General features: G+C 39.0%; 6 protein-coding genes across 9 annotated transcripts; 3 read left to right on the forward strand and 3 right to left on the reverse strand.

Moving 5' to 3' along the window:
- Positions 1 to 924: 924 nt before the first annotated feature.
- Epp (Ecdysteroid phosphate phosphatase) lies at positions 925 to 4447 on the forward strand. Of its 2 annotated transcripts, none has more exons than XM_011153653.3 (5): positions 925 to 1031; positions 1164 to 1337; positions 1660 to 1897; positions 2056 to 2763; positions 2836 to 4447. In XM_011153653.3, the coding sequence occupies exons 2-5, from the start codon at positions 1231 to 1233 to the stop codon at positions 3628 to 3630; spliced, it is 1848 nt and encodes a 615-aa protein (XP_011151955.1). In that variant the 5' UTR covers positions 925 to 1031; positions 1164 to 1230; the 3' UTR covers positions 3631 to 4447. The 2 variants fall into 2 exon arrangements, with proteins under 2 accessions (XP_011151955.1, XP_011151947.1); XM_011153645.3 differs by having other exon boundaries at positions 963 to 1031; positions 1143 to 1337.
- Positions 4448 to 4740: 293 nt separating this feature from the next.
- Etfb (Electron transfer flavoprotein beta subunit) lies at positions 4741 to 6045 on the reverse strand. Its single transcript, XM_011153666.3, has 3 exons — positions 5853 to 6045; positions 5256 to 5654; positions 4741 to 5194 (listed from the first exon to the last, which is right to left on the reverse strand). The coding sequence occupies exons 1-3, from the start codon at positions 5901 to 5903 to the stop codon at positions 4883 to 4885; spliced, it is 762 nt and encodes a 253-aa protein (XP_011151968.1). The 5' UTR covers positions 5904 to 6045; the 3' UTR covers positions 4741 to 4882.
- A 1574-nt stretch (positions 6046 to 7619) lies between these two features.
- On the forward strand, positions 7620 to 9130 carry LOC105190761 (rhomboid-related protein 4). Of its 2 annotated transcripts, none has more exons than XM_025305747.1 (3): positions 7620 to 7873; positions 8050 to 8176; positions 8423 to 9130. In XM_025305747.1, the coding sequence occupies exons 2-3, from the start codon at positions 8054 to 8056 to the stop codon at positions 9041 to 9043; spliced, it is 744 nt and encodes a 247-aa protein (XP_025161532.1). In that variant the 5' UTR covers positions 7620 to 7873; positions 8050 to 8053; the 3' UTR covers positions 9044 to 9130. The 2 variants fall into 2 exon arrangements, with proteins under 2 accessions (XP_025161532.1, XP_011151977.1); XM_011153675.3 differs by having other exon boundaries at positions 7621 to 7944; positions 8423 to 9129.
- Positions 9131 to 9297: 167 nt separating this feature from the next.
- shop (sulfite oxidase) lies at positions 9298 to 11916 on the reverse strand. Of its 2 annotated transcripts, none has more exons than XM_011153697.3 (5): positions 11745 to 11916; positions 10938 to 11570; positions 10672 to 10840; positions 10060 to 10579; positions 9298 to 9985 (listed from the first exon to the last, which is right to left on the reverse strand). In XM_011153697.3, exons 1-5 carry the CDS (start codon positions 11783 to 11785, stop codon positions 9681 to 9683), a joined length of 1668 nt encoding a protein of 555 aa, XP_011151999.1. In that variant the 5' UTR covers positions 11786 to 11916; the 3' UTR covers positions 9298 to 9680. The 2 variants fall into 2 exon arrangements, with proteins under 2 accessions (XP_011151999.1, XP_011151989.1); XM_011153687.3 differs by having other exon boundaries at positions 10672 to 10858; positions 11745 to 11785.
- A 513-nt stretch (positions 11917 to 12429) lies between these two features.
- On the forward strand, positions 12430 to 15453 carry rept (RuvB-like helicase 2 rept). Its single transcript, XM_011153708.3, has 7 exons — positions 12430 to 12770; positions 13403 to 13510; positions 13588 to 14022; positions 14099 to 14531; positions 14672 to 14940; positions 15021 to 15126; positions 15213 to 15453. Exons 1-7 carry the CDS (start codon positions 12765 to 12767, stop codon positions 15236 to 15238), a joined length of 1383 nt encoding a protein of 460 aa, XP_011152010.1. The 5' UTR covers positions 12430 to 12764; the 3' UTR covers positions 15239 to 15453.
- Positions 15454 to 15622: 169 nt separating this feature from the next.
- On the reverse strand, positions 15623 to 24504 carry LOC105190797 (uncharacterized). Its single transcript, XM_011153734.3, has 3 exons — positions 23500 to 24504; positions 16386 to 16517; positions 15623 to 16060 (listed from the first exon to the last, which is right to left on the reverse strand). Exons 1-3 carry the CDS (start codon positions 23615 to 23617, stop codon positions 16032 to 16034), a joined length of 279 nt encoding a protein of 92 aa, XP_011152036.1. The 5' UTR covers positions 23618 to 24504; the 3' UTR covers positions 15623 to 16031.
- Positions 24505 to 24906: the final 402 nt, after the last annotated feature.

A 24906-nucleotide genomic window follows, 5' to 3' on the forward strand; every position in this document is an offset into this window, starting at 1 on the left:
CATCTTTCAGACGTCTTTGATACATCTTTTAGAACGTTGTGCTGCCTGGGTCGAGATGATTCTCCTAACAATGCTATATATAAAAATGCACAATCGGATGCGTCAATGCGATCCGTTGCGCTTCGGATTTGGCTCTAGTCTATTATAATATTTGTAATGTTTAAGAGGTGTGTCGTTTCGCTTCCACGCAAAAATTAGTGCGCTCCGATTATTTTGTCTCGCGCGTCACGAGATCTCCGCATACGCAAGTGCCATCGGACTACGCATTGAGACGCATTTGACTGTGAACGACTTGCGAACGCGAGCGAGGAATCCCATGAGACGAGCAATAACCTGTATATTACGTTACTCTTTATCTATTTTATATATAAATATTATATATAGATTATATATATATTATATATATATACGCTATAACTTTTTTATTACTTCTGTACTGAAGTACTGCAGCGTGAAGAGTGTTTGTAACGGAATGCCGTGACGAAATGAGAAAAGAAAAACAGAAATACACAAATTCACGTGTCGCTATTTTCCTTTTCTTTTTTATTTTATATACTAACTACGATATAGATATGTTGATCGTGTGCCGATTGTTGAAATTGTTGCGGAGTACGCGATGGAGAAAGAAGAAAAGCGAAGGAATGAAATATAATTTACGAAACTTGATATTTGATGCCAGTTTGATTACGTCTTTTATACACCTTATTATGTGTACACACACATTTTCTCCCAAACAGAACTTCAAAATTTATAGAAATATTATCTGATATAATGCTACTTAGATATCTAAGGAGTTGCAAAAATATCGCCCGGTATGATTGTAAATTTTATTAAAAAAAGACTCGGTGAATTTCCACTAAACATTAACAGATCGCATATGAGAGATTAGCGCTATTTAATCTTTCCGTCGGTGATAGATACCGCCAACAGTGATAATCGCCCATATAAACAGTATAAAAGAGATATCTCGATTTAATCTTCAAGAAGTCGCAACAGTTCTAGCACGGTGTATACAACTGGAGAAATATTCGGTAAGTCGAGTATCGTTTACGTATTTTACATAGGTTTTTATATTTTTATATTTTTAGTCTGCCAAATTATTTGATCGACGATTTAATCAACGGTTCATTCCGTTCATGCAGACGTGAGTCCTTTATTTACAGGGTGATATTGCGCGACGATTGGCCGGCCTGGCTAGTAAACGTCAGTAAACGCCAGTAATGTACCGTCATGGCGACGCTGCCGCCACGGAAAAATCCGACTCCTACAAAAATTTCGAAACAGCACTTGACACCTCTGCAAACACTCCTGCAGCTGGGTTTCCCGAAACACCGAGCGTATGTACATAATTCTGCGACGTTGAGCCATGCTCACGCAACGTGTTATGTGGCAGCGCATGTGACTTATTAACTGTAAACAAACAGCTGTCAAACGTGACCTTGAACAGCAGTACTTTGTTTCTTTGCTCAATTGTCGCTAAATTGTAACGGACGAGACAAATTAATCCTGTTGTTCGAACAACTTCTGTTCGTATTTGGCTGTATCTTATCTAAAACTACGTAGCCAGATTACTGGAAGTCTCCAAAGACTAAAGACATATGTCTCTTGATTTGCAGAGGTGTTATAACTATATATAATTCGTCTTTTGTCCTTTATTAGAGAGAAGGCGTTAGCTGCGACAGGACACCGTGGTGTGCAGTTAGCATCGGACTGGCTACTTGCTCATGTACGTGACCCAACTTTAGACTCTGACACACAACGGCAATATGTCCTATATGCTTGTCCCATTGGACCATTGGCCAAGCAGCTAGAATTGTTTTGGTCAGAAAGTAAAGAACTGGGATGGAATGGTGCTCACAACTTTATACCACACATTACCCTTGTCTCTTTCTTCAAAGTAAGATATTACATTGTAATTTGAAATCTAATAATAAGGAAAATATTTTATTGTACCGAATAAGTGATCACAGATTTCTCAGTCATACAACCTGATACTAGCTTTAAAGTTACATACACATTTGAATGTATGTGTAATTAATTTTAATACTTTTACAGGCTTCTGACGAATTGACAGAAGAGTTAGCAAACATTCTGGAGGATGTGGTATATCAGGACAGATTACACGAACACATTGAGCTAGAGACATATGTGTCGCCTAATTTTATGGGCTTCTTTGTGAAGGACATCAATGCAGAATGGTTGAAGAACATTGCCATTCGCTATGTTAATAAAGTTGCTCCACTAGGTATCATTGCCGAACCGCAAGTAACGCCTCTGCATCTCACGCTGGCTTACCAATTCCCCAGCAACTTATTTCAGTCCCTCAGCTCAGCGGTCGAAAAATTAGGACCAAACACGCCGGCCAACTGGGAGCTCCGATTGTACTCGAGAGACTTGAGGCTACAGAATTTACACGTGCATAAAGTGACGCACGCCCACGTTCCCCGGGAACACGACGAATTAGAATTAAGAGTCGGAGATTACATTTACGTTCCAGAAGGTGCGTGTAACGCATCCACGGATGGTTGGGTGGAGGGTATCTCCTGGTTGACTGGCATCTCGGGCTACTTGCCGTTGAATCATACAAAGAGAACCGCCGAGTCGGACTCGTGGACGTTGCACACCACCGTAATGATCACCGACAATAAGCGATGCGAGAGCGCAGAGGAGGAAGAAGTGCCGAGGATTAGGAGACCTCCTCCGGTTCTGTCTCCGAATGAGTCTATCGATACCACCGACGGCATCCCCGCAGCTGAGCAGCTGGTAATTATTTTCGGTAGATACAAAGTAAACTATCAATCAATCGGCAAGCTCGTAATGATCGTTTTCAAACAGTTACTAGCGTCGGAGGTGCCTCTGATATCGTCGAGGGAGATCTTTATATGTCGACATGGCGAAAGAGTGGACTTCACCTTCGGCTCGTGGATCCCGTACTGCTTCGAGTCGGACGGCTGCTACGTACGCCGCGACTTGAACATGCCCAAGGAGATACCGTCCAGGAATATCCAGGACTTCCAGAATGACTGTCCCTTGACCACCGTGGGCGAGGTGCAAGCGAGCCTGGTAGGCGAAGCTATGAAATCCGCCAACATTAAGATAGACGTGGCCTTCGCGTCGCCGTCGTTGCGTTGCATTCAAACACTCGCTCACATTCTCAAGGGCTTGAAGTCTGACGTTCCCATTAAAGTGGAACCAGGCCTCATAGAATGGTTGGCGTGGTATCCGAATGGTATACCTGTTTGGATGACTTCCGAGGAGCTGATCAAAGCTGGTTTCAACGTGGACGCCGATTATGATCCGATCGTGAAGGCTAACGAGCTTCCGCTGAAAGAGAACGCTGCGCAGTATTATGAACGAAGTTACGACTTGATCAAGAAGATTATAGATTATACGGATGGTAATATTTTAATAGTAGCACACGCCGCTTCTCTGGCAGCCTGCACCAGACAATTGACCGGTGGTAGGATACCTCCGGCGGCTGAAGTCACTAGATTAGTTCAGAGAGTACCTTACCTTGCGTGCTTAACCGCGCGTCAAGGTCTTGATGGCTGGCAGCTGCATCCTCCTCCTTTCCCACCAATCACCCACACCAGTAACAGCAGATTCGACTGGAAGGTTCTCACATCGTGAACGATGCTACGAGTCTTTCCTCCCTTTTCTTTTAAGAAGAAATGTCACATACAGCCTATATTTATGAAGACTGTTATAATGGGCGATGAATTTTTATGCAGGGCTTTATTCGATGTCAATGACATTGAAAACTACAGTATTCAACGAATTATACAAAGAGAAAGGAAATAAGAGATTTTCTGAAATACTATACTTGACATACGAAATATAATAATAATAATAATAGAGCTAGTCGATCGACCGATCGTTAAAACAGTGTTTACTTCCTCAGAGAATGATCGATACGGGTATTCAGAGATATAATTATTCCATAATTATGGATATAGAACAGATACTAGCCAAAATGTTATTATTGGTACATTATATATATAAACGTACACACATATATAATGTACTAATCTGCTAAATATTTAATATATATAGACAATGTACTAGTCTTAATTGGCGACATTTCTTTGCCGAATTTTGCCGAGGCACTAAAGAAGAAGTCATTAGAAAATGGTATTTAATATTTTTTAATATACTATTTTCTGATTAATATTCATATATTTGCATACATACACACGCATATATATAAAATTATATATTTATATTAAATTTATGACACGAAAAATGAATACACATGTGCACATTATAACATGCATAACTCTGTATCCACAGAAAAACATTCTGTGTAATCTTTATATAATCAAGTTCCCTAAAAATCTTTAGAGATATGTGTCAATTAAATATATGATGTTGAATCAAATTTAATACCGTCTGCACGCAGCATAGTAAATTATAATATGCAGAGTAAAAAGATATATATATATATATGTGTGTGTACACATATACATATATGTGCGTGTACACGTCTTTTTATTGTATATACATGTATTATTATTATTATTATTGATGTTACCTTTTACAGAGAATTACATTGAATTGTACATATTTAAAGAAGAAACTTTAACGTCTACACATGTCAAAATGTCTACATTGTCCTACATTTGAAATGTTTCAAATATTGCTAATGAGAACATTTTTGCATATATGTATATACATGCATGTATATATGTATAAAGTATATTTTATTATATATTATGTGTAATATTAATAATTACTACTTAATTCCTTTATATATATATATATATGAGATACAAATTTATTAAAATATATGTATTGCATACAATCTCTGATCATGTACAAAAATATGCTATATACAAACTTGCAAAATATAACAACAATTAAGAATCATTGCACATGTTCACTGCTAAACGTGGCCACCTTCTTTTAATTTAGCTATCAGAGTATCGACATCTGGTAATATGGCACCAGCTTGTCTAACTGGTGGGTCTACTACTGACAGTATATCAATTCTCGGTGTTATGTCTACCCCAAGGTCTTTCGGGGTAAGTTTTTTGATAGGTTTTTTCTTAGCTTTCATGATATTTGGTAAAGTTGCATAACGTGGTTCATTCAGGCGGAGATCAGCACTTAAGACTGCAGGAGTTTTCATTTTGATGACCTCTAATCCTCCATCAATTTCACGTGTGATAGTCAATTCACCATTATTATGCTCGATCTAAATAGAAAGTAATGGAAGGATAAATATTACATAACACAATAAAATTTGTTATTCTTACCTTGCTGCAGAATGTTCCAGATGGCCAATCTAAAACACCTGCAGTCATTTGAGCAGTCTGATTGTTATCATCATCTATAGCTTGTTTACCAAGTATCACCAAATCTACTTTTTCTTCTTGGGCTAACTTTGCTAGAAGTTTAGAGACATGAATAGGTTGCAGGGTCTGATAATCAATGCCAGATACTTCGACATGAATTCCACGATCTGCACCCATAGCAAGGGCAGTCCTAATTGTATCTTGTGACTGTGTTGGCCCACAGCTGACCGCTATCACTTCCTGGGCTATCTTTTTTTCTTTTAGTCTAACTGCTTCTTCTATAGCGATCTCATCGAAAGGGTTCATTGAATGTTTAATACCATCGACGACGACCCCGGTTTTATCCGGTTTCACACGAATCTACACAAGAATATAAAGTATAATAAAGTACGTAAGAATATATAAAAATAAATTTCTTCATATAAAAATATTGAGCATGCTATTGCTCGGAATTTATCTCATCATCAAAGTGAATTTTTACAGCCATTATCAGAAAAATACCAGACGCTTGATATCTTGTATCATCAATAAAATTTACAACAAATTATTCATTCTTACCTTTACAGCATAATCGATTACTCTTTTTACACCCACGAGTACTCGTGCCATTTTCGTTTAATATAAAATTAATTTCCAACGAATGAGTTGCTTAACTAACTTTAATTAACGGCAGTGGCGGTAATCTCGCACTAACTGAACGTGGCCAAGAGAGTCTAAAGTGCAACTTCTCAATTGGCCTGTTCTTTGTAGCTGCACTTTTGAACTGATGCAATAAGTTAAAGTGAAATAAATATAGGTTTTCTCACTCTGGCTTATTGCAGCAGTTCAGCAGTGCAGCTACAAAGAACAGACCACATATGCATATCATATTTCCCCATAATATTCCCTATAATATTCCCCAAAAATATTCTTACCAACTTAAGTGGATGGCATATAGAAAAACGGAACCAATAGTAAATCAAGTAAATAAATCAACTAATTACAATAAATGAAACGTAAACGGTAACTGCAGTAGAGTATTTAGCAGATTATATCTCTTTAATTTTGAGACATAATCTTGAATATACACGATAATTATTTAATTAAGTCAAGATACGTCAACTGTTAAAATTCTTGATGATGTCGAGTTGTATCGTGTAAATAAAGAATCATACACAAATGATGTCAATATTGTTTAAAAGCGTGAAATTTCTCTTTTAATTTCTTTATTCTTGTGTCGTGGTATGATTATTTTTGCATTGAGTTATTTAATATCGAAGAAAAACCGGCTCTTCGATATTCAACTTATACTTACGGAAAGTAAACGAATCAATATATGATATTTGCAAGCAGTGAATAAAAATATTAAAGTTTTACTCTATCAGATATATTTCTCAAATATTTTATACAAATAGGTTTTCGATACAAACACTTAAGTAAAAATAAAGTTAAATATCTCCGACAGTCACTATTTTTTATTCAGCTTCATATATCTTGACGAGAAACAGAAATAACATAATTAATTTATCATGTATAAAAAATAAAGAATTTAAGTTACAAAATGTTTTCAGAATCATGTTGTTATCGGCACTGTTACGGAAATTATTGCCTATTGAATTTCATCTATTTAAATATTAAAATATTTCTTAAAATCCTCGTCAAAGTAAGTGATGGCTCGTAGCGGAGACTTCGGAATTAATTTACAAAAATAACGGGTCTAATAATCACGTATATTTCTTTATTGGCCCGTTAAGATAACGGGTCTAATGATTCTCTATAGACCTCTTATTTAACTTCTATATATAACAGGTCAATATTCTTAGACCCTTTATTTAACCAAAACTACTGTGGTTCGAGTCTTGGCTAAAAAAATTATTTTTTAGCCGAAACTATTCTGTAGGCCTCTTATTTAACTTCTTAAATAACGGGTCTAAAATATTTTTTAGCTGAGATTCGAACCATAGTGGTTTTGATAAAATAAAGGGTCTAAGGAATACTGACCCGTTATTTTAAAAAACTAAATAGGGGGTCTACAGAAGTAGACCCTTTATTTAATCAAAATTACTGTGGTTCGAGTCTTGGCTAAAAAAATAATTTTTTAGCCGAAACTATTCTGTAGACCCCTTAAGCCAGCGGCACACGATGCTTGTTTTCGTGCTCGATTGCTTGCTGAATGAAAATATTGCGTTCTGATTGGTACATTTCCGAAGATAGATGGAAATGCACCAATCAGAATGCAGTATTTTCATCCAGCAAGCAATCCAGCACGAAATCAAGCACCGTGTGCCGCTGGCTTTACTTAACTTCTTAAATAACGGGTCTAATGACTAGACCCGTTATTTTAACCTGTCACACTTTTCACATTTAGAATAAGATAGATGCATATCTGAGTGCTAGAAAAAGTAAGAGCACGAAGAAATCGAGTGTGAAAAGTTCAAACAATGTGAACAGACCTACAATCATCTCGGGAAACATACGTGTTCTCTAGCAAATGATGACAGTGGGAAATGATGAATGTCACGAGTATAAACCTAGGAAATGTAACACAACGTTGTGGAAGAGAAACATTCAAATCGAAATATAAATAAAATTATTCAAGTGTAGGATTACATAGTAGAGTTTAATTTCATTCGTTACCTATTTGACATTTTGAAGATAGTCACAAGTATTGGCATGTATATTTAGTTTGATTACATGAAATTTAAAAACTAGAGTAATATTGCATCATATATGAAATATTCTTAATTAAATATATTATATGTGAACAATTCCACAGCATTATGAGACCTGGTGAGAGACGACAACAAGGTCTGCAATACGGCATTTATTTGCTGTTTACGCAGACTATAAATATTGGCATTGACAGAATACCACCTGCTACTCTGATTGGAGTTATCTCACAGGTAATCTTTTAACATAATCTATATTAGGAATTTATAAAAAAATATTTGAAACTGGTAAGTTAAATAATATATTTTTTCTTTGCATTATTTTTCATAAACGATAATATGGTTATCAGTATCACAGAAAAATTATATAGTCATGTATACGTATCTGAATCATAATTTTCAATTTTATGAAGTAAATTAATATTGCATATATGTGCGTGTAAAGTACTTTGTAGAATTATATTACTATTCACTTTTTAGACTTTGTTGTATATTGGACTAATTAAAGTACCATGGAATGCTGAAGAAGTATGCATATCGGCTGTAAAGATATTTAAATACAAAAACTGGCGATCATTTTTCTTTTCAAACTTTGAACATGGATCTGATATGCATTTATATTATAATATGATTTCTTTCATTCTAAAAGGCTCCTACTTAGAACCTATCTATGGAACAATGAACTTTGTGCTTTTACTTTTTATATTGTCAACTGGATGTAGTGCTATGTATGTATCCTTAGGATATATACTGATGCAATTAACAGGAGATTATGGATATTATACAACTTGTGCTATCGGCTTCTCAGCAACATTATTTGCATTGAAAGTGATTGCTCTATGCGAAGAACGTGATAGATTACATAACATCAATGGATTCCAAGTACAGAGTAAATTAGCTGTATGGGTTGAACTAATTCTAATACACCTGCTAGTTCCAAATGCTTCCTTTGTGGGTCATTTGGGAGGAATTTTAGTTGGATGCTTATATTCTTATACATTTGTTGGAGAAATTATTGATAACATGATACACACAATAACTGGCAAACCTATCATACATGAAGAACAATTTTACAGAAGAAGGAATACACTATTCACATAACATGTATATATTTTATAACAAATCTTTATTAAATTTCTTGTACTTACTTTTGTATCATATAACAAATACAATCTTGATAACTTAAATTTAATAAAATGTTATGTTATATCAAGAATTATATATTTTTACATTTATATTAAGTTTTCTACATTTTATATAATGTATAAGTTTTTAAAGTAAGATTTGTATATTGAGCAATTTTTTTAAATCTTGTAAATTTTCGTTACATAATTGTCAAATAAAATATAAGTATAAAAAATATATGTGTATAAAAATATAACAAATTTGATTTGTACTATTCCACATTGTCACATAAATCTTCATCACACAGAATGCAATAAAGTATCATATAGAAAACATATTTTTCGTGTATAAAATAAGAGAGAAAGCCTTATGTCTGAACTTATTTATCTAAAATCGTTTATACCTTAATTGTATTTAATAAAATATAATTTTTTTAAATATTCCAGTTATATTCATAAAATAAGCTCGACAAACATGGCTGACCAATCACAAAAATTAAGGAAATGGATGATTAGAGTTTAGTTAATCTTTTCAACGAGTTAGAGTGAAACAAAATATACTTGTCTCACTTTAACTTATTGCATTAATATGCATCAGCTTAGGAAGAACAAACCTATTGTTTCAATCCAATTTTAATTCGATGATACGCGTTGCATAGCAACCCGCGTAGATTATAGATATTAGCAAAACTTTCAGGCTGAACGTTGTACGCTGAGTCGACCGCTTTTGCCCAAATTTCCGTCTCCTTACTGTTCTTGTCTACGGGAAGTTCCACATTCCATAACGTCCAACTCCAATATCGACCTTCTTTTGCTTGAAAATCCTGCTCTGACAAATTTGCTGTATGCCAATTTGCTCCTTGATTGTTGGTTACATCAACACGAATGATCTTCCGGCCACCGCCAGACCATGCGTAACCTAGTGTAAAATTATAATTAATTAGTATTTCTGTTGTATATTTGAAATAATCGATTGATAAATTTTATTCTTACCTTTTACTTCGATCTTCCCGTTTTTGACTTCAACTGTATCTGCATCTTGTGGACTGCAAATTGCTGATATTACAGGCATCTCTTGTATTGCAGGCGACTTGGAAAAATCAACATTGTCCCAAGTCGTACTTGGTGAAAACCCTTTGTAATCGCCCTGTTGCCATTGCGATGGACTCTCTTCTTTCGAAACTGTAATCTTATTAACCCATTTTACGTTCCGCGCGCCTACGACTCCAGGGACAATTACTCTTAAAGGAAATCCATGATCTCTACTTAACGGTTGACCATTCATTTCATAAGCTAAAATCACATCTGCCCTTGGGTCCATAGCTTTAGCAATAGGAATACTTGCACCGTATGGCGTTCCAGATGGATCTAGATCATATCCTTCAAACTGAACATGACTAAATGCATTCTCATTGATTCCTAGATCTCTTAATATGTCACATAATCGTACACCTGCCCATTTGGCATTTCCAACTGCACCTACATTCCAACTGAGACCTCTCAATTTTTTTACCTAGAAACAAATTAAGTGATGTGTTAATAGCATTCACTTGTGTATTCTGAAAAACAATTTCTTATCATTATCGATATACAATCCAGATTTACCTTTGCCATTTCTGAACGCCTATTTCCTCCACACATTACTGCAGCTGTTATTGCGTACTTCTTATACTTTTTTAACGCATCAAAATCAAATACTTTTTTAGTTTCTCCTTCTATTGTCAATTCTAATGTATAGTCCTTTAAATCTATTTCAGGTACTGGCAAGTGATTTCTGATATAAAATAATTCACTGAGAGAAAATACAATATTTGTGAGGAAATATACTTATAAAAAAGGAAATAAAATTTTCAAATAATAAACATGCTTACTTTGGTGTGAGAAAACTGTCAACTAATATTGGAGGTGGTGGTTCTGCACAAAAAGGTTTTTGGTTGTTAATTGTTAAGGTTTTGTGCCTAGAAGGATCATTTGCATATGCATCATGCGAATCATTCTTGTTGGACTTGGCATCCTCTTCAGAAATATTTCCTATCCTCATGGATTCTAATAACGAATATATCTCTGGTGTATTGTGATTTGCAAAAATAGACCAGAAAGGATCTATGGAACCTCCTGCTGCCATTAAAATTTTTGACGAGCCACCTGGATGCTTATCTATAAATTCTGTTATGTCATATACACCTTGTCTAAAAGTAATCCAAATACGCTTTTCTTTATTATCATGTTTTCCAACTTCTTCCATAGTATATGTCTTCATATCTTTACGTAATTTACCACATTGTATATCTTGCGTATTACTGAGAGCATAAACATCCTTTTTGTATTTAAAAATATAGTATGATATGCCTAGAAGTGATGCAGCAGTAGCAACATATGTTATGTTAACGGAATCTTTTTTAATCTTAGAAGAACTAGAAGATGCATATTTTTTCTCTATAAAACACTGTCGACATGCAATATCATAATTTTTTACAACTACTTGTAGCAATGGCATTTGAGACCTAAAATGAAAGTAAAAAAATATAATTTTTGAAATTAAAGAAATATCTGTTTACAGTATAATAAAGAGATATCATTATTTAAGGATGTTATAATTTGAAAATATCATTTGAGAATATTGTATTGTAATTAATGAATAGAACATTCTTAAAGCGATGAAAGGATTATGTAAATACCGTTGTCTTATCTGGCAAAATGCTTTCCAATATAAATTCATAATCAATTGTGTAAATGTTCCTCAATATCTCGTACACACAACACACTGTTAAAACTATAATTTGGAATTGGCTAATGTATCAGGCTGACCGATTACGAGTTTATCGCGAGTTCATCATACATTACTAGGAATTTTAGTAAATTTAAAAATTAATTGAAGCTAACACGGCATCTTTCGGCAGAGAAAATATTACACAAAGTCATTCTATTGGATATATATTATCTAAACTATCCTAGATATTATGTAGCCAGTAAAATAATTTTGTTTAATCAGTTCTTTTGTGGAAAACTGCTAATATATTTGTCTTGCATATGAAGCTGATAGAACTGTAAAACTAATGAATTCTAATGAGACTTGGCAAAAATAATAGGGGTCGATAAAATGTAGGTTAAATTTCAATTAAAAATTAATTTCAGCTGAAACTCAAACCATAATTTACTAATTTCTATGAAATTTAGCCGAGATTCGAGCCATATTAACAAGCTCACTAAAATTAGGTGGTTTGAGATAAAATAAACTATCGATAGTTTAAAATAACTTATCGATTGTTACCGACAGTATTCATTTGGTATGTGGTGTTGGGGACCTGCCCGAAAGGATCGCCTTAAACCATTATTGAGGATAGGACAGGATTTGGCTGGTGTATGTGTATAGTCTTTTGCCGGTTCCCGAGGCTGGTGGACGTGGTTTTGTCGTTACGGAACTACGCGTCATTCTTTGAATATTGGGGATTGCGTGCGCGTGGTCCCTGTTTGTACCACAATTATTTGCAACATTCTAATTCCTATTTTCATACTTTTTGTTAAATAACGTTGGACCGAAATCTTAATCGGTGCCTGTAGCCAAAATTGAGAGAGAGAGAGAGAGAGATTTTGCCGGTGTAATTCTAATTGGCTCTAGTGTCGAGTTAATATCAACGAAGAGAAGTTGATACTCGTTTTTCTGATTTTAGATTTATAAATACGTGTAGAATATAGATATGGCGGTAAGTATTATTACTTAAATAAATACTTTGCATTTTTGTTTTGAATAAAGTGCAAAATTATTTTCAATTTCATAACGTTGTATCAAATAAAATATATTTCCTTCGCATGCCGGTTAACTTCCTTTTTTACTCCAACACTGATTCTCAACACATTTTACTCCGAAGATATTTTATGTAAAGTACTAATATAATTAAATTTTCCTCTTGTAAGTGCATGAAGACATTTATTGATATAATTCACTGCCAACCTTACATTGGTTGGCATAGCAACTGCGTGCGTGATCGTTTTCATCGTTATTATATATAACCTATGATATGTTACCTTTTTATATTGATATATTTAACTCAGTATCATAATAGCCTCAAATAGACAAAATATAATAATGAAAAAAGAACTTGTACATTTATATACATTCAATTTTCTTTTAATTCAAATTTTATTGACAAAGATATAATGCAAGCAGTACTATGAATAAATATTTGTTAGAAAATCACAGAAGAAGGGAATATTTATGTGATAAATATATTTATATCACTTCAAAATTAAATAATTTTCTGATTTTCTGATAAATTGTTTCCTCAAGAGATTAATGTTAAAATTTTCTGACACATTTAACCAATAATTTTTTCAGGTTATTGCGAATGTACAGGAGGTCCGTGAGATCACAAAGATAGAGCGTATTGGAGCCCATTCTCATATTAGAGGTTTAGGGCTCAATGATAGTTTGGAACCTCGTCATGTAATTATCTTGCATAACTTAGCAAGAAGCAATATTTCTATGTTGCAGATAATAAAATAATTGCTTGATATTTTCAGGTATCTCAAGGTATGGTTGGCCAGCTTATGGCACGTCGCGCAGCTGGTGTTACTTTGGAGATGATCAAAGATGGAAAAATAGCAGGTCGTGCAATACTATTAGCTGGACAACCAGGTACAGGAAAGACAGCAATTGCCATGGGAATGGCGCAGGCTTTGGGACCAGATACCCCTTTCACATCGATGGCTGGTTCTGAGATCTATTCTCTGGAAATGAGCAAAACAGAGGCTCTAACTCAGGCTATCAGAAAATCCATTGGTGTGAGAATTAAAGAAGAGACGGAGATCATAGAAGGCGAGGTGGTAGAGATCCAAGTAGATAGACCTGCAACTGGTGTTGGTGTCAAAGTTGGCAAACTAACACTGAAGACTACTGAGATGGAGACTATCTATGACTTGGGAAATAAAATGATTGACAGTTTGATGAAAGAGAAAGTTAGCACATTACTTGTACTTTGTATTGCCAATTTCTGCCTCAACTCTCACGTTACAATTTTTGTATTACTTTCAGGTGCAAGCTGGCGACGTTATAACAATAGATAAGGCCACAGGAAAGATCAACAGACTCGGACGATCCTTCACAAGGGCGCGAGACTATGACGCTACCGGTTCACAAACGCGCTTTGTGCAATGTCCCGAGGGGGAGCTACAGAAGCGTAAAGAAGTAGTCCATACTGTAACTCTGCACGAGATCGACGTGATAAATAGCAGAACTCACGGCTTCCTGGCGTTATTTTCCGGTGATACCGGCGAGATCAAGTCGGAAGTACGGGATCAGATCAACGGCAAGGTCGCTGAATGGCGGGAGGAGGGCAAGGCGGAGATCGTACCGGGTGTACTTTTCATCGACGAAGTACATATGCTGGACATTGAGTGCTTTTCGTTCCTTAATAGAGCGTTAGAGAACGAAATGGCTCCTGTTGTAATCATGGCGACTAACAGAGGTATATAATAATGATATATTATAATATTTGTGTATGATTATCATCTGTCGGCCAATAATCCTATAGCAGTCGATACCGCAAACATTTAAAAATTATCTGCAAATTATCATTAAATCGACACCTTTATTCTGTTCACGCAGGCATCACGAGGATCAGAGGGACAAATTACAAGAGTCCTCACGGCATTCCGATCGATCTGCTGGATCGTATGATCATCGTCCCAACCAGTCCATACCAGGAGAAGGAACTGAAAGAAATCCTGAAGATAAGATGCGAAGAGGAGGATTGCGAGATGGCGGATGATGCTCTGACCGTGCTAACGAGAATCGCTCTGGAAACGTCCTTAAGATACGCGATTCAGTTGATTACGACCGCTTCACTGGTCAGTCGCCGAAGGAAAAGCACAGAGGTAAGCGATGACCTAAGCGATATAGTTTACTGAGTAAAAATGCGCTCACGATGATATAATGATCTCTTGATCGTCCTCAGGTCAGTATCGATGACGTGAAACGCGTCTACTCCTTATTCATCGATGAAAACAGGTCCACGCAGTTTCTCAAGGAATATCAGGACGATTTTATGTTCAACGAATTCTGTGAGTGTAGATGATCTATTGTAAATATAATTTCTTACGATGCAACCTAGTGTGCTTAATTATTCATCGTATTCAATTTGTTTCAGATGAGTCTATGGATACCTCGCAATAATAATACGTCGCGGTAGTGTTGGAAGATTTTATACCGCTCCGTCACAATTCTCATGTTTCCTAATGTACTGTAATGTAATTATGATCTTACATTAAATAATACAAGTTCAGTTAGGACAAATAATTTTCCCACTGATCATCGAAATAACTGAAAAATAATTCCTTACACTACAGATGTAATTACTTGTTGTCCAAATACAAACAGTATTCTTTGAATTAATCGTATGTTAACAACATTGAACCGGAAATAAATATACATTGTTATCTATATTGTAAAAAAATAAACATTTGAAAAATCTTGGCTCGCAGTCGTGGTAGGAGAATACACGAGCGGGTGAATATGTAAATCCCGCTTATTAATGTATCAGTTTTGATTCAGCGTCTCAGACGTAGTAACGTATATTTCCGATGACAGGAGTCATTAATTAACAGTTGCGGAGAGGTATATTCCTTTTTTTGGTGTGAAGCTTCTTAGGGAACGAACTACATTAGATGTAACATAACGAGTTATTCGCGATAACGATAATACGCACGCGCGCGCGTGCAAGGCGTGTTCGCGTTTTGCTCGCGTTGTTTTCCGTTTCAATCTGTCCGATAAAATAGAATAAACTCCGTGTAAATTTTCTGCCGTCGCCCGAAACGAATCTGCAAGTCATGAGTCGAGAAACTGGCGCCCGTAAGAAAACTCGTCGAAATCGCGTTCTAACGCGAGCGAAGTGTTTACTTTGTAAAACGCGATGCGCGCATCCGGCGAATTAGCATTCGACATCGACAGTGTAGTTAAGCGCCTTCGTTCACGTCTTCTTCTCCTGGGTCTTCTTGACTGAAAAAAAAGAAAGAGAGAAAGGGAGTAGTAGTAGCCGACTAGTTGGTAGTCAATTGAAAAGTCGCCCCACATAAATTACCTCGAAAACTCGTTTTCACGCAACTGTACGCGCTATTTGCGCAACACCTGCGTATACGCGAATCGCGCGCATTAAAATTCAGTTCGCGCGTTTCGCCGTCTCCTCGTATCGCGGTTTCGCTAATACTGGAGCGAAGGAGAAAGTCACGTATGGCGAAGAAGCATATCGCGAAAACGAGATTTCTCTATAGTCTCATGCGCTATCAGGTCGCGATTATTATTATCATTACAATTGTGTACTCACTAGTTATCAGTTTGATTCCATCTTCCGGCTTGAACGACGACTGCATCTTTTTATCCTTCGATACAAAGCCCAAGCCGTAGCCCACCTTGTAGACCGGCAATGGAATCACCGTGGATGACACGGGCACCATAACTGAAAATATGTATATGCGTTCCCAATTGTTGCGATTACGTGAAAGTTATAGGTCGTGAATTTACAAACTCGATGAACAGTCAACTAACAGTAATATTACGATATCGACGTTGTGATTTCCTGCTCAGAGCGACGTAACTGTTAAATACAACGCATGTTATATTACGCTTATATAATTGAATGCAAAATTATAACATTGATGCAATGTTACTTTTAGTTTGCGTTTACTGAGGGATATTTATTTATTGCACACGCGGTGGAATATTCATCGCGAGTGCATGGACGATTGCAGCGTCGTTTTCTCTAAATTTCTCACGATGTGATCTCGCTTGGCAAGAGCGAACATTCGCTGCAATTTCAACTGACGATATTCATCCGTCGATTCAAAAAGAACACAATCTGCATGAGTAGAGAATTATTCGCATTTAATAAACAACTCGCTGTTAATAAACGACTTTTGGGTTGAAATTTGGGGTTCGAGGAAATTCAAACAGTTCCGCAGACTTCTTCTCGCGTGTAATTTTTCCGCGAGCTGGAAAATCACTATGTATCGTGAGCCGAATCGGAATAAAGAGAGAGAGAGAGAGAGAGAGAGAGAGAGAGAGAGAGAGAAAGAGAGAGAGAGAGAGAGAGAGAGAGAGAGAGAGAGAGAGTACCCAAAAAAAAATAATTTCGGAACAAACGGAATCATTTAAGTTTTAGAGGATTTTATTCTTACCTATGGCCTCAAGAGGATTCCTCTTGAGATTAAGGGGAAAATATAAACACAGTTTCAAAGCTCGAGGGATTATATGTTATATATATAATGCAAATCTTATTGATCTTAATATAAATTTCCTCTTATACATAGATTATTTAATCTTTTTTTAAGAGGATTATCATTTATTCTTACTGGTTCATTTAAAAAAATTATTATAATGTATAGTGAAAAGTAATATATATATATATATATATATATATATATATATATATGTACTTCTGGCTCCAGTTCTACAATAGTAGGCACAAATGAAATAAGATCATCACAACAAACAAATTTCCAATCAGTTTTGTTACGGACTTCATAGCTACAAAGATGTTCATCATCACCAATTGTATGAAACATAGTTAAAAGAAAGAATATATTATTTAACTTCTTGCAATAGATTATAAACTGTACTTGACCAAATATTCGGGTAAATTATCTTTGTTATATATCACAGCAACACACATACCTTTTTTAAAAAGCGTTCCAAATATTCTGACCCATGAACATATGATTGTTTTTCCGTTCATGGAATTTTTCCGTCTGGAGGTAGAGCATGACTGAACAAAAGAAGCCGACATTCAAATCGACACATTCCTCTTCGTATAAGAGGAAAGTTAATTGATATAAGAGGGAATCCTCTTGAAATAAGAGGAAAATAGTTAGAATAATATCTAATAAATTTTAGAATGAATGCTTCACTTTAGTCGCTTTATCGAGAAGGGGAATCCTTTTTTCTGTAAAAGGCTTTGCTTGGAATATGAGACTATGAGAAAAATCACTTTACAAATAGAATACTTTTTTTTTTGAGTGAGAGAGAAAGAGAGATCTGTATTTCGCTTTCACGTCAGCGACAAACGATGAAACGCGTCGATCGCGGGGCTTGCATAATTTTCTCCCTCGCGTAATAGACCTTCTCCATATCTCGCACTGTCACCCATACGGTGGCATTCGATACGCGGTCAAGGAGGTCCGTATAGAACGAGCGATCGGAATTCATTGTTATGGAGCCTGCGAAAATTCTCACGTTCGACTGACCTTTCGTATTTCCTTAGCCGAGTGTGTGTATGTGTGCGCGCGCGTGATGCGGATTTAATCGGTGGAAAGCATCTCGCGACAGCGCGAGAGCGTTCGGCGGGATTCTCACGATTTTTTGCAGAGACGTGTTGCATTCGCAAACAATATCGAGTGCGAATTACGCGATTATGTATCTGATGTCACGTACGTTGATGTTAATCGACTTATTAATTATTACAACTTGACGCAAAAGATTTGCTGTTCGATTAAATTTTGTCTCCGAGAAAATTACCGACTTCAGAGGAAAAGCGAGAAGATCTGATTGAATATTTGAGAAAATACCGAGACCCGACGTTGCTCGTTTTGTTTATACGAATTATTTATTTTTCGACAGAGAAAAAGAGAGAGGAAAAAAGAGAAGTTGAATAACATCGATTAAAATACTAAAGACTATATAAGTCGATTCGCGCATCGCTGCCGACGCGTTAAAGTTCGTTTCATCGACAACGAAGATTTCATTAACGTTTATGATCTTATTAATTACGGACTTATTAACAGAGCGTTTGTTTCCAAACATTTTAAAATTCATTAAAACATAAAACAGTATTACTAACCACAAATACTTGATGCAATTTAAACAGCGAACTGGCTCTTTTTGTCTTCCTTCGATTCGCTTACACCGAACTCTCGATAATCATCCCTCGAATGATATCGTTCTCGATTCTATTCGACAAAAGCGACAAACCATTTTTCCGCAACTAACACCTTCGCGATGAGCATTCGGTCGTCGGTCCTGATGGAAAATATTTACTTATCACGCGGGAACGGAATTCGTTAATAGGAGCATCGCCCGATCGCTTGTTTATCGCGCGCGCGCGAGTGCAAATTTGAATCGATTCGTCCTATATAACGCTGAAAAATACACCGCCCATTCGAATCTATATCACAACGTCGTCTCTCTCTCTCTCTCTCTCTCTCTCTCTCTCTCTCTCGTCCATATGAATGGCGTGAAATTGCGATGACGATTCCCAATGCGGCGGATGACATTCTGACGGCTAGATTCAATCTCGCCGAAATAATATAAAAATAGCGAGCGGGATCGCGAGGAACAACGACGTTTGTGTTATGTCAATCCAGGCCGCGCGATGTGTCGACGCGTCGCCGCAAAATCCGGTAGCGATATTTCCACCGAATTTCCAATTTCGCACCCGACTGAGCACGATTTTTCCGCGCATGGGCTAACACTTCGCCGCGACGCGCAGGTTGAGCAAACTTGCGCAATTAGCAGAAACGAAACCGAGTTATTACGAAAGAAACTGGAGCTGGAAAAAAGGCATTTTCTGTTTGCGAATCGACTCATCGGGCCAGCTTAATTACCGGCGCATGAACAATCACTCGGGCGTGCGCTAATCGTTTTCAAGAGGGAGAGAAGAGGTGAGAGGAAGAGACAGAACGCAGCGGGATTCTCTAAATGTCGACGAATTCGCCGACGTGAATCGCATTACACGGAGGGGAGGAAGGAGGAGAGGAAAGCATCGGGAACGTGTTCGCGAGTGCTCGCGCGTCGGAGAAAAAGCAGGTAGAAAGTCGCGAAGGAGCCAGCAACGGAACGATGAAAAGCTACACCGAGGAGGCGCCGAATGTCGCGTGACGATCGCGTGTCCTTTATGTAATCGAGCTGTTAGCTATAAATATTGAGAGAGAGAGAGAGAGAGAGAGAGAGAAAGAGCAGCGAGCCGGCGCTATCATCTGTCGAATGTAATTACCGCTGTCGCCGATACGTAGTTAGGAGCGGCTTTCGTGCGGGCGACGTAACGATCATGCGTTTCTCATATATCGTATGTCTCCGCTCGGCATTTCGCGAACGATGTAAACGACGTGAACGAACGCAGGATCTCGTTTACGGGCGAGTCGTAACGCCCGGCGTGATGTATCGCGGCGATGTACACGGTAATTATATCGAACTCCGCCGTGAGAGATCGGGCCGTTGAATCGCGCTCGCGGGCAACAACCGCAAAGCAGAAAAATGAAAAAAAGCAAGATGGAGCAGAATAGAATAGAATAGAATGGAATAGAGAATCGACTTTGTAAAATAACACTGTCGGGACAGCGGAGTGATAGATATAGGCAGATGGATGGATTTGTTAAGCGCTCCGCGGATCTATCCTGCGACTTGGAACGGCGACGTCGTTGTCGTTACATTGTCATTGCGCGAGTCTATGACAGAGAAGCTGCGCAGCACTACAATGTAACGACGCTGTTGTTGAAAGCCACGGAATAGGTTTACCCGTCAGGAGAATCCCGTCGAGCGCGAGAAACGAAGAGACGAGGAGAAGATACTAGGAATTCGCAATACAGTGATGAAGAAATATTCAGAGAGCATGAATTTTATGTTTTACAGAGAGAGAGAGAGAGAGAGAGAGAGACATGTCATCCTTTCGGTCTCCACATTTCGTCTCTAACGACAATCCAAGGACGATGCATGTGCAGTTTCTATTAACACCTTCTAAGTTGCTACGCGTGGGTGTCTTCTGCATTTAGCGATTCGCCTTTCCAACCGATCGACGTCGTTGCGACGTGATCGCGGCTTGCCTCCGATGAGCGGAGCGGAGCATCATGTCGTTCGCGAGATGTGCGAAATTTCACGCTCTCCAAGAGAGAGAGAGAGAGAGAGAGAGAGAGAGAGAGAGCACAGTCGCGGGAACGAGCGCGACATCACACAGGTTTTCTTTTTCTTCGCGATCTTTCTCACGATTTTCTCCTATCTCTTTTGAGCGATGCTCCGGAGGAAATCGACCATCGACTACGCATCATGTCGCATCAGGTGCAAGGCAGTCCGCATAAAATTAAGCGGCCGTTGCATTGAACGCGCGCACGTGGACTCGCGTGGAACTCGCTATAATTGAAACCTACGCGTTAGCCGCTGATGTCACCGTCCCGTTCATCTCACCTGTCAAATATCGGATTCGGAATTCCTCGTGCGAGCGCTCTTTATATGGCGCGCGAGACGCCGCGAGACTCGGGGAGAAAGAGAGAGAGAGAGAGAGAGAGAGAGAGAGAGAGAGAGAGAGAGAGAGAGACTCCAGTTTGTCGCGAGCCAGGAAGACACACGCGCCCGAGGGAGAGAGCGAGTAATTTCCTCGCGTTAATCACTCCCGGCGACAATTACGGCGCGGTGAAAGTTTTTTCTTTTCTCTCTCTCTTTCTCTTCTCTCCTCGGAGGTTCCGCCTGAACGACAAGTTTTCAGCGAGGAGAGGAGGAGAGAGAAAGGGGAGGAAGCTTTTCGGGATTTCTCGAGTCTCGACATTCGAAATCGAGTGAGAACGGATTTCTCCGCGAAAGAGGCGAGAGGGATATTATAATTTAATCGTCGCGCTTATACATTTCTCCCGACTCTCTCGCGCTCGTTTCTCGCCGCGAGACACAACGGGACGAGAGGACTCCTCTATTCTCTTGGGTTCTCTGTTCTATTTAACCGGGCCGCGCACGCTTCTGCAATAATAACGACACACGTGTTTCTCGCTTGAGTCTCTGAAAGGATAAATGCGGACTGAAAGGATCTTTTTTTGGCTTCTCATTGAGCGGAAAAATAGAACTTCGGGATCGGCCGTCAAAGCCGTCGCGGCCGCGAACTGTCAGCTGGTGAGCGCGATTTCGCGCGTGCCGCTGCCGCAATTTTTAATGCATCCCGAGAGAGCCCGTGCATTCTCCTCTTCCTGTTCCTCTTTTATTCGTCATCGTTTCGCGAGACCGCGGAGACGGGTGGTTGATTTCCCGTCCCAGTGTCGAGGAAACACGCGGCTCGTACACGTGCCGGCGTGCGTGCCGTGCTCTCTAAATTTCCCGGAGTGAAATCTCGCTGAAGATCAGCGGATCAGTTCGCTCCAAGGCGACAGCGAGGATACGCGAGCCTGCCTGGCTCCAGTCCGGAATAAATCCCGGTCCATATACGCAAATGAATACCCGAGCAAAAAATTGTTAGGGCCATCCTCATGAAGCATAAGGACTCGATAAGGTTGAAAGTAGAATGCCCTAAAAAGAGATGCTTCATTATTACTACATCAGGCCTCGAGATGGATCTCTTAGGGATACCTTAGATTTTACGAAATAAGGTTTTGATAGGAAAAACTGAGAAGGATCTTGGAAGGATTTTTCAGGGACGCTTTAGATTTTACGAAATAACACTTTAACATGGAAAACTGATGTGGGCTTTAGAAGGATCTTTTAAGAGGATGCTTTAGATATATAAAATCAAGTTTCGTTATAGAAAATTAATAAGATCTGAAGCGTGTAATAAAATTATCATAGTTTAGTGTTTGTTTTAATAGGTACGTTTATGTGGTTCTTTTAAAGATTTTTTAATTATACCGCAATTAAAAACAAATTTTTATTAGTTTTATTAGTTGCCATATTTGTTAGTCTCTTCCAAGAATTTTTCTAGTATAGCCTTCGTTTTGAAATGCAGCAAACTTTAATAAAAACAGTAGTAGGATTTTTATGTGTGAGCTAAAGAATGCTATATTTTATTGTAAAGTATGCTATATTTTTAAAATAAAAAGTTCTTGTTGTATACTAACAAGGTTATAAAGAAATACAGAAATTACAGTCTAAATTTCTTGGAATGAAAAGAACGAATACTCTTACTCAAGCAATATTTTCACTCAAATAATAAAAATATCTCCTTATAAGTTCCTCATAATATTGCCTTATAAGGACCCGTTAAACCATTTATTACACACCTTGTAGGGCCCTTGTCTTTCTATTCCTACTAAGGTTCGATTAATGTTAGAGAAAAATAATCAGGCCCTTTACCAGAGCCCTATTAATTTTTCTACTCGGGTATACCTTGATCGATTCTCGATTCGCACGAGGATTCGAACGAGTCCGTTCTTGCAACGACGGAATAACGTCGGTTTCGCGCTTCCATTTCGAGCGGAAAGCGTTCTGCCGGCGATTCCGAGTGCGGACAGACTCGCTCTGTATGAGCGAGAAACTGCTACTCGGCTGCCACGCTACTTCTCGAGTGGAATCCCACTCGAGGAGATCTGGGCTACACTGAACGAGAGTTCGGATTTCCCCGGGAAATATTCCGCGGCTCCGCGATGCCGGCGCGACGGGGAGGAAGAAGAGGAGCGCGCAGAAAATCTCATTATCGCGGGATATTTGAGAGCGACTTCGCAAATACAAACTGCACGGCAGTCGTCCGTTCGTTCGCCCACCTGGCTCGAAGACGTTGTCCTCGTTCCTCTTGTAGATCGTGGGCTTGGCTTGCACCGCGACGAGGATCGCGGCGACGGAGCAGACGAGGATGAGCGTGCAACCGCCGGTGGTCTTCATATTTCTTTCCACGGCGCGCAAGAATCTCGGAGAAGAAGAAGCTTCTGGGGAAAATCAGATCGGACGGTCGGTCGGTCGGTCGATCCCGCGCAAATCACACCTCACCGTGGCGATGCTTGATACTGCACTAGACGGCTGTCGGGCCGTCGTGGACCGCCGCGCGGATGAAAACACACCTGCCGTCGAGTGGGGAAGCTCGAGAATAAGGGAATTGGCGCAATCCGTGGGAGATCGCGCCGACGTGCGATTGTAAGTGCCGCCGACGTGCCTACGCGAGGTGGTGAGCGACGATGACGAGTTGGAGTAGGAGGAGGAAAACGGAGACTCAACGACGACGACGAGGAAGAGGAGGAGCGATCAGGAGAGAGAGGAAGAGCGGACATCCTTCATTCTTCTCTCGCGAAATCGCGCGTGTGAAAGTGCGACTTTCCTCGGATGGTGCCAACTGCTTTCCAAGGGTGTTAGCGTCGATCAGCGTCGTCGTCGTCGTCGTAGTCGTCGTTGTCGCGCACGACGATCTGGATCGATCTTCTCCGGAGAGACGGATCTCCCGGAGACGCTCGCGCGACGTCGACGTGATTATCAGGAGCGTTTACGTGCGTAGACAGAAAGATAGTCGCGATACGTCTCGTTAACGCCCGCGCGATCTCCGCAGTCTCCGGAACGTCGCGAAAACCGATAGAAGCCACCTCGGGCGAAATTATGCGACGGCACGCCTACGACTTATTATATCCTGTTCGAAGGCGAACAGCGTGACAAGCGGCGGCAAGGTGCTCGTGAGCAATGCCGAGGGAGCGTCAAGGATTTGTATTAATCATTCTTTGCATACGTCGTTCGCCTCTCCGCCGACACGCTCGCACGCGTTGGACCAGAGGAAGGCGTAGATTATAAAAGTACTCGCGCACTGGACCCTGGTTCTTTAGCCGCGGGTACGCCCGCTCACTTCGCCGACAGTCTTATCAAAGACAGAATCTCAATCGACTCGGGAATTTAATATTACACTTGACAGCGGGGACAGAAAATGTCAGGGCGAGAAAAGGCGAAGGAAGGAGCGAGACAGAGCGATATACAGGGTATCCCAAAACTGCCGGATTTCCTCTTAGACGGTGAAATGGGGTGCACCTTGGAACCGAAAGTTCCTCTACCACTTTTAGATCGGAGCATTAGTTTATGAGTTATTAAATAATGAATCTGAGCAATTAGATTATTCGGCGGGCACATACAGTGGAGTGGGATTCGAGTTTTGACTTTAATCTATCAAACTGAAAATTTTCACATTTTCTCTCTCT

This window comes from Harpegnathos saltator, unplaced genomic scaffold (assembly GCF_003227715.2).
Source record: "Harpegnathos saltator strain DR-91 unplaced genomic scaffold, Hsal_v8.6 scaffold71, whole genome shotgun sequence".
NCBI classification, from domain to species: Eukaryota; Metazoa; Arthropoda; class Insecta; order Hymenoptera; family Formicidae; genus Harpegnathos; species Harpegnathos saltator.

What these genes read in the sequence shown, in the direction of transcription:
- Epp (XM_011153653.3), top strand. Translation starts at nt 1,231, where the DNA reads ATGGCGACGCTGCCGCCACGGAAAAATCCGACTCCTACAAAAATTTCG. An exon ending in CCCTTGTCTCTTTCTTCAAA is followed by an intron (nt 1,898 to 2,055) that starts GTAAGATATTAC and finishes ATACTTTTACAG; the next exon opens with GCTTCTGACGAATTGACAGA. An exon ending in TCCCCGCAGCTGAGCAGCTG is followed by an intron (nt 2,764 to 2,835) that starts GTAATTATTTTC and finishes GTTTTCAAACAG; the next exon opens with TTACTAGCGTCGGAGGTGCC.
- Etfb (XM_011153666.3), bottom strand. Translation starts at nt 5,903, where the DNA reads ATGGCACGAGTACTCGTGGGTGTAAAAAGAGTAATCGATTATGCTGTA. An exon ending in TAATCGATTATGCTGTAAAG is followed by an intron (nt 5,655 to 5,852) that starts GTAAGAATGAAT and finishes ATTCTTGTGTAG; the next exon opens with ATTCGTGTGAAACCGGATAA. An exon ending in CTGGAACATTCTGCAGCAAG is followed by an intron (nt 5,195 to 5,255) that starts GTAAGAATAACA and finishes CTTTCTATTTAG; the next exon opens with ATCGAGCATAATAATGGTGA.
- LOC105190761 (XM_025305747.1), top strand. Translation starts at nt 8,054, where the DNA reads ATGAGACCTGGTGAGAGACGACAACAAGGTCTGCAATACGGCATTTAT. An exon ending in TGATTGGAGTTATCTCACAG is followed by an intron (nt 8,177 to 8,422) that starts GTAATCTTTTAA and finishes TTCACTTTTTAG; the next exon opens with ACTTTGTTGTATATTGGACT.
- shop (XM_011153687.3), bottom strand. Translation starts at nt 11,785, where the DNA reads ATGAATTTATATTGGAAAGCATTTTGCCAGATAAGACAACG. An exon ending in GACAGTTTTCTCACACCAAA is followed by an intron (nt 10,859 to 10,937) that starts GTAAGCATGTTT and finishes ATTTTCTCTCAG; the next exon opens with TGAATTATTTTATATCAGAA. An exon ending in CGGGAAGATCGAAGTAAAAG is followed by an intron (nt 9,986 to 10,059) that starts GTAAGAATAAAA and finishes ATTTTACACTAG; the next exon opens with GTTACGCATGGTCTGGCGGT.
- rept (XM_011153708.3), top strand. An exon ending in ATAGTTTGGAACCTCGTCAT is followed by an intron (nt 13,511 to 13,587) that starts GTAATTATCTTG and finishes TGATATTTTCAG; the next exon opens with GTATCTCAAGGTATGGTTGG. An exon ending in TTTTATGTTCAACGAATTCT is followed by an intron (nt 15,127 to 15,212) that starts GTGAGTGTAGAT and finishes AATTTGTTTCAG; the next exon opens with ATGAGTCTATGGATACCTCG.
- LOC105190797 (XM_011153734.3), bottom strand. Translation starts at nt 23,617, where the DNA reads ATGAAGACCACCGGCGGTTGCACGCTCATCCTCGTCTGCTCCGTCGCC. An exon ending in GGACAACGTCTTCGAGCCAG is followed by an intron (nt 16,518 to 23,499) that starts GTGGGCGAACGA and finishes ACATATTTTCAG; the next exon opens with TTATGGTGCCCGTGTCATCC. An exon ending in TGGAATCAAACTGATAACTA is followed by an intron (nt 16,061 to 16,385) that starts GTGAGTACACAA and finishes CTTTTTTTTCAG; the next exon opens with TCAAGAAGACCCAGGAGAAG.